Genomic DNA, 8,073 nt, shown 5'->3' on the forward strand with positions numbered 1-8,073 from the left:
ACCCTAGATGGCAGACAACCTTCTTTGCTTCATACGTACTCTCGGGCAATTCGTTGTCCTTTGGAAGCATATTCTTTATCATTACCAGCAACTTTCCAAATCCCTTGTCAGATACACCATTCTCTGCCTTCCATTGCAGCAATTCAAGTATGGTGCCCAACTTTTTTTGTCACCTTCGCAATTCGGGTACAACAATTTCTTGTGATCCTCTAACATGCGCTGCAACTTCGTCCTCTCTAGATCACTTGCGCAGTTTCTCTTTGCATCGGCAATGGCCCGACCTAGATCATCAGCGGGCTCATCTGATGCCTCTTCTTCAGCTTCTTCCCACATTGCCGGCTCAGCTTCTTCCCCCATTGTTGTATCATCGTATTCAGGGAACCCATGGCCAGGATAGTCGTCGTCGTCCTCTTCTTCTTCATTGTCTTCCATCATAACCCCTATTTCTCCGTGCTTGGTCCAAACATTATAGTGGGGCATGAAACCGGACTCAAATAGGTGGACGTGAATGGTTCTTGACGTAGAGTAACTGTGACTATTCTTACAGCCAGCACATGGACAAGGCATAAAACCATCCGCCCGCTTGTTTGCCTCAGCGGCAAGCAGAAAAGTATGCACGCCATTAATGAACTCGGGAGAGCATCGGTCATCATACATCCATTGTCGGCTCATCTTCATTACACAACACCGAATAGACCAAATTAATACAAGTTCATACATAAAGTTCATATACAGCACTTAATTAAATGCAACATACAAATAACTCTCTAGCTAAAGAATTTAAATGCAACAACAAATGCGATCAAGATTGCAACTAAGGTAACAATTGATCCAACAGCATAATGATATCAAGCCACACTATCAATGGCATATTTTCTAATTTTTCTAATCTTCAACCTCATTTTCTCCATCTTGATCTTGTGATCATCGACGACATCGGCAACATGCAACTCCAATTCCATCTTCTCCCCCTCAATTCTTTTCAATTTTTCTTTCAAATACTCGTTTTCTCTTTCAACTAAATTTAACCTCTCGACAATAGGGTCGGTTGGAATTTCCGGTTCACATACCTCCTAGATAAAAATATCTATGTCAACTTGATGGGCATAATTTGTCATAAACATGAAATGCAACAACTAGTTTTAAAAGAGAATATACCACATGCGAATCATAATAAGGACGAGGGCCGACGGGGACGGATATCAAAACCATGGCACTATGTATAACAAACAATGTATGGGTAAGACAATTATACGAGTAACTATATATCCAAATCACACAAACATCAATTTGGTAACGTAAAACATTCATGAACAAGAGCCTCACCACAAGGTGGTGCCGGCGACGGGACGGTGCGGGCGATCGACGGTGGTTATGACGGAGATTTAGAAGGCACTAAGTAAACCACACCTACATATGCAAACTAAGTGTTATTTTTGACCTCAAATTGCATATAAATCAAATACTAGCAAATATAATTCCTCCCAAATTAATCACTATACAAAGCATTGCAAGAGCTAATCTAGCAATGAGAGTTGAAAGGACAAAGTTGCTAACCTTTGTGATCATTTGAATGGATTGGGGCCTTCAAATCTTGACAAATTTTGGGCAAATTTTGTGAGGAGCTCCAGGAAGAGAGAGGAAGAACAGAGGAAGTGAGGGGAAAGGGGAAGAATAGAGTGGCTCGGGTGGACGAATGGTTTATGTACGTCGACCTTTAGTACTGGTTCGTGCCACGAACCGGTACTAAAGGTGCTGGACAGGCCCCAGACTGACAACATCCTGCCACTGCTCTCATTAGCACCGGTTCATGGCACTAACCGGTGCTAAAGGTTCGCCACGAACCGGTACTAATGGGAGCGGCCGGCTAGCCGTTGGAACCGGCACTAATGGACACATTAGTGTCGGCTCAAAATTAAACCGGCACTAATGTGTCTCGTATTAGGTCTTTTTCTACTAGTACTTTGGCAATGTTGGTTTCTTTGAGATGACTGCACCCATAGTACAGGGAAGGAGTCAATCTATCGATCCTCAGCTTTCTTGATACAGCATGAAGAGGACCTTCTCAAATGCTTTACTGGGAGTGAACCTGACCCCAAAGGTAAAAAAGTAGGAGTCTAGGATGTACACGGTGTAGATCAGGAGCCCAGGGTGTGTATGCTTGGGAAGGAATCTGACACGCTTGCAACCAATCATTAGGATCTCCTAGAGGCGGGTACAATTAACTCAATACAGATGCAGGTTTTTAAGCTGCTAATGGGACCTCTCAGGTCGGTGCAATCGCTCGCGACCATCGTGGTGTTGTCCTCTTCTCACTATCTGAACGAGGGGAGGGGGGGCAATGCAAATCTGTAGAGGAACCGGAGGCGCAATCACTTCTAGCTGGTCTGAAAGTCCTGTTGGAGTTGTACAACCGTCCTCTGATACTGGAGATGGACTGCAAAGTCATGGTGGATAATCTGAAGTTGGGGGTAGGTGTTTGTCGGGCTGTTTTCCAGTGCTCGAGGATATCAAACAGGTATTCACCAAATTCAGCAATGTGAACGTTCAACATGCTAATAGAAAGAAGAACAGGATGGCCCATCTGCTGGCTGCCCATGCTAGGACGATGGGAAATCTGCAATATGTGCCGGGAGTACCAGACGACCTGTTGGATGCTCTGGCTGCCGCCTGTGGGTTGGCTGAAGAGTAATTATATTACTCTTGCACCTAAAAAAACACGCACGCCTCTCCGCCTCTCCCTCACCCGGTACCCCACCGCCAACATCTGAAATGGCCGGATCCCGCGGCAGTCGGTCCCCGCCAAACATCCATAGCGCGGATCCGCACCGCCAAGAGCACCACCCCATCTACCTCCTGTCGCCGCGGTGCTTCGTCCAAACGTGCCACCCCATCTGCCTCCCGCGGCCACTTGGGCTTCCCCGAGCCCCCGCCACCTAAGAGGACATACATCAACGTGTAGCATCGGGCCTGGGGGAGTGGGTGGCCGAGATTACTAATCGACACACCCACAAAAAGTTGTGGCTTGGGAGCTTCCATTCCGCCGAGCAGGCCGCCTACAAGTACAACATCTGGTCCATGCATCTACACACGGCGCCGAGGGTCAACAGAACATTGACTTTGGCAAGATGCCGTGGCTGGATGTCATCGAGCCGCGGGTGGTCTCCGCGCGGGAGAAGGAGGAGGACTGGGAGGCGAGGGAGCGCTTGGCGGCGGAGGCCTCCGATGAGGCGTACATGGCGGAGCTCCACCACCTCTACCCAAAGCAAGTGGAGGTGGAGTGCCGCCTGTACGAGCAGGTAGAGGCAAGGGGGCGGAGGTCATCATCCTGTCCAGTGACGATGAAGACAACGGCTGCAACATAGGCAGTAGAGGCAACAACGATGGCGACAGGAATGAAGTAAACAACATCTTATGTGACGGCAACATCTTCGACGACACAGATGAAAGTCAAGGCCCAGACCCCATGATCGACAGGTTGTCCAGAGCTAATTGGAAAGTGGTCGCCGAATATACGGCAGCGAATAAAAATAGCAAGTTTTAGACTTAGTTTTGGTTAAATTAGTAAGTTTAATAAAATCCTTGCATTCTTGGAGCCGGGATCACATTGGTTATCTCCCAAAAAAACTTGAGGCTGCTCGCAAAAGATTAAATGTTCTTTTCAAAAGGAGCGATAAGGCGGCTATTCTAGAGAGAAAGAAAATTGTTGTGGAGATGGATGAGCTTCTTATTAAGGAAGAAATAATGTGAAAGCAAAGGTCCTGTATTGACAAAATGATTTTGGGGGATCGTAATACAAAAAAAAGATCAAGGAGCCCAGTTGCATGTCAATAGAGGACTTACAACTAGGACAAAAAAAGGTCCGGTCCTGTTGTGAATCGATGATGGATCTCCAACTGGGATAAAAAAAATTGTCTAACCCAGTTGTGAGTCGATGGTGGACTTATTGGGTAAAAAAAAGTCAAGTTTGGTTATTAGTCAACGGGTGGACTTACAAACTAGTACAAAAAAAGATCAAAGAGCCCAATTGCATGTCAATGGTGGACTTGCAATTGGGACAAAACAAGGTTTGGCCCAGTTGTGAGTCTATGATGGGTTTGCAACTGAAATAAAAAAAATTGTGGAACCCAGTCGCGAGTCGATGACGGACTTGCAATTGGGTTAAAAAGTGAGGCACAGTTCCAAGTCAAGGATGGACTTGCAACTAGGGCAAGAAAAGTCGAGCTCAGTTGCGAGTCGCGAGTAGGTTTGCAACGGGGGCAAAGGGGGGCACGTGCCAATTGCAAGCAAAAGGGTGGACTTACAATTAGGGAAAAAAAATTCAGGCTCCAGTTGTGAGCTAATGATGAACTTGTAGTTGATACAAAAAAGATGGGCCCAATTACATGTTGGATGTGAAGTTGCAGCTTAAAGGACAAAAGTAGGTTGAAATAATGTAAATTACATGTTTTAGAATGGACATGCATGGAGATGGACAGTTAACAAACCGAGAGCTAGATCTACAAAACAGCACACAAAACAAAAAAGTTGTGCATTTCGATGTCAATAGAGTTAGTGTACAGAAATCTATTGAAAATCACCAAGATTTATAAAAAAAACGCCCTGCCCAGGACAAGTGATGAGAGCACGCGGGGAATGGCTACTAGTCTAACAACTGCCCATGCGTGGCTCACACAGTCAAACGCTCACTCGCTGGGCTGCTGGAATGCGGACTATGGACAAACAACGGCCCGCTAGCCCAATATTGCAAAGAAAAAAAACAATAACGGCCCACCCCACCTCGCATGGACCTGGACACAGGCCGCCGCACGCCAACGACCCGAACAAGCTGTGTGAATCTTGAAGACAAAACAACATCCAACGGTTCAGGACATGCGAGGTAAATATTTCACATCTAGACGTGAAATAACAAACTCGTATTTTTATTAATTTAAAGCATGACTCGTTTGGACCTTTCCATCTAAGAAAACATGCATGTGATGACTGGCAAGTACTGCCTCCGTTTCTAAATATTTGTCTTTCTAGAGATTTCAACAAGTGACTACACACGGAGCAAATTGAGTGAATCCACACTCTAAAATATGTCTATATACATCCGTATGTGATAGTTCATTTGAATCTCTAAAAAGACAAATATTTAGGAACGGAGGGAATAGTATAACTGATGCTCTTCCTGAGCCAGTGGTGGAACATGATAATTAGGAACATTGATTCTGTCTCACAACCAGCATTTGAAAATAAATGCTAAATGTGGAATAGATCAAAAATAACAAATCAGGACATCAACTCCTTTTGATAGATATCACAGCAACAAACCAGTTCCTTCCATGCAATTATCAAATTCTACTGACCAGTCTAAGGTAGCACTTGCATACGCACATACATGTTTATTAATAGATAATACACTGCCATGAAAAACTAAACATTTCATGATTAAAACAGGAAGATAGATCACCAGACCACCTGATCAGGCCGCCCGTATGATCGAACCATTCCAGGACAGACTTGCTTATTAAAAGGAGTAGTAGGCTATCGAGAAGTAACACTTCGACAGCTGAACGGAGAAGGATATGTTGCTTTTAGGCTTTAGCCAAAGGCTGGGCTAGCCGACGGTTGCCTGGGCGAGAGAAAACAACCTGCATACAGCATATATATGTGTGTCAGCCAGTCAAGCATCATCACAATAAGTACATGGTACTAGTACTAACTCCTTTCTACAAAAAGGTGCAGGTTGAGACATAATTTTTGTCAAAGTATCAAAGTAATGGTCGCTATATTTTGATATATGAAAACCACATGTGAAAGGCTTTCTCAAGAAAACATTTTCATCATTTAACAATTTTATTAAGTTTTATAATTTATTGTGGTGAAAAACTAATGGTTGCTATATTTGGGAACTGTTGATTTCCAAAATGACACCTTTTTAAGAGTACCGTATAGCAGTATATTACTTCAATTTGTCTGGAAATAACATAGGTAAATACTATATACATTACAGCATGCGTACATACGTACCTGGTAAACTCCAAGTGTCCGTGACTTCATACAAGCTGCAGAGAATATGAGGTAGTACTCCCATATGCGGATGAACTTCTCATCAAAGCCCAGGGCCAAAATTTTACTGCAAGAAACAGAAAGCAAATAAGATTTTAATACTAACTGGGCAACCAACTGTAACTATATATGTTTTTTTTTTGCGAATAAACTGTAACTATATATGTATATGTGTATATATCATCACAGCAAATTTACTTGCTCAATGAACATATACTATATGTGCTAGTCTTGTTGTCACCAAGTTTTTTCCTAATTAATTAAGTGGACAACACTATTCTTCTGTAGTGATGACAGTTGATACTTACTCTTTGTTGGCGGTGAAGTTGTCCATCCAGCACATCAGAGTTGGGTAGTAATTGGGCCCAATATTCTCGACATGCTCTATGCTACACCCAGTGCGCAACAAGATCAGGGAGGGCTTAATCAATGGAGATTCATCCATGATCATGAAAGTAACCAATCAAGCACCAATCGATTGATGTGAAACGTACCTGAACCTTGATGACGTGCTCATGGCAGAGATTACACGGGCCAAAGAAGGAAGGCAACCACCAGGAAATATATATTCTGTTAAGAAGTCTGGCCTTTTTCTGTATTGCTCGTACCGTTCCTCTGGAGCTGAGATGAACTAAACGCACATGTATGTATTTGGAGATAATGGTTAGTTCATGATAGTGTAAGCCTAAGGTCTTGCTTGGATAGAAGGAGTACGTTTCAGTGGGTTTTTCTGCCAATACGAAAGAATAAAGCATAATCCTCGATCTTGTGCATCGAAATAAGGCATATATACTACTTCATTATTCATTTTGATAGTGGAATCCAGCTGTAAGGTTGGATGGAAAGACACTTATTTGTTGAAAATGATATTTGACGTGCACTAACCTGGAGGGCCATTATGCCATCTTCAGCTAAGTAAGACTCGCAGCAGGCAAAAAATTCGTCCATGCATTCATGGCCAACATGTTCAATCATACAGCTGTTTCACAGAAGAGGAATACGTATTATAAGAATGCGTACATGTATTGTCGAAGTCACTGCGCACATCTGTAATATATACTTACATGCTTATGATTGCGTCATACTTGTAAGGTGGTATGTGACGGTAGTCACACAGCAGAAAAGTTATGTGGTCCTAAAAAATTAATAACAATAGACAGTAGAATTGTTAGCTAGGATTTCACCATGACGAAGTAAGCTGGGGACAAAACCAGATTAATTCTCTGTGCAGGTCTGTATTTATCTATTCTATTCTATATTTAAAGAGCATGACAGGCTAGCCAGAAAAATAGGTTGCTGGAAAATCTCACAGATAGCAGAAGATGCCCGTTTTTATGTGGTACAGAGTGTTTGGATCCTTACTACTGCATGCCTATTTCCATTGTTTTTAATGTGCACGTCTATTATTTCCATGTGCCATTCTCGTATGATATTTCTCTCCGCGAAATATATTTAGAACCAAAAATATATTAAACCTGACTCTGTCCAATCCAAATGCTTAAAGAAATCTTGATTAATCAAACTATGTTTGTATACTTTGGTTCCAAATTGAAAACTCTTCTCGCCAAATTCTACAAACCTATGGAATACTAACACATAGCGGTAAAGCCGCAACTTAGAGCTGAGGTGAGAAAACAAGTCAAAGCCAAACTATGATGCTGGCAGGCACGTGGGGGAATACCTTTTCATTTCGAGTGGGCTGGTTGGACCCTGGGCTATATGCGCTAGCTGCTCACCCAATCTGTCCCATTCCACTCTCGCAAACTTGAATCATGTCGATGGTGACCGAGGAAGGGGCAGGGGAGTAGGGAGGTGGTGATATCTGGAGCTCGTGATTTGTGGTCCTACAGGGAGGTGTTGTTGACTCCTTCGCAGCGGAAGGGGCGGCGATACTCGTTGCAAGCGGGTGGCAGGGAGAGGTCAAGCAAGCTATGGAGGGGGTTTGGACAATGAATGGCATGTTGTGAAGATGTGGTGGTCATCAGGTCATGACAAGCGTGGAGGCCGCGATGACTGTGC

General features: G+C 43.6%; 1 protein-coding gene across 2 annotated transcripts in view; it reads right to left on the reverse strand.

Annotated features, from left to right (window-relative positions):
- Positions 1-5,267: 5,267 nt before the first annotated feature.
- The window catches only part of LOC119366274, a 12,862-nt gene continuing 10,056 nt past the window's right edge, over positions 5,268-8,073 (reverse strand). For both annotated transcript variants that reach the window (XM_037631973.1, XM_037631974.1), the window contains exons 19-24: positions 7,119-7,189; positions 6,940-7,033; positions 6,549-6,685; positions 6,363-6,443; positions 6,016-6,121; positions 5,268-5,636 (exon numbers count right to left, since the gene is read on the reverse strand). In XM_037631973.1, the coding sequence (XP_037487870.1) occupies positions 5,580-5,636; positions 6,016-6,121; positions 6,363-6,443; positions 6,549-6,685; positions 6,940-7,033; positions 7,119-7,189 (546 nt within the window). In that variant the 3' untranslated portion in view covers positions 5,268-5,579. The remainder of the gene's footprint in view (positions 5,637-6,015; positions 6,122-6,362; positions 6,444-6,548; positions 6,686-6,939; positions 7,034-7,118; positions 7,190-8,073) is intronic.

Source organism: Triticum dicoccoides, chromosome 2B, assembly GCF_002162155.2.
Source record: "Triticum dicoccoides isolate Atlit2015 ecotype Zavitan chromosome 2B, WEW_v2.0, whole genome shotgun sequence".
NCBI classification, from domain to species: domain Eukaryota; kingdom Viridiplantae; phylum Streptophyta; class Magnoliopsida; order Poales; family Poaceae; genus Triticum; species Triticum dicoccoides.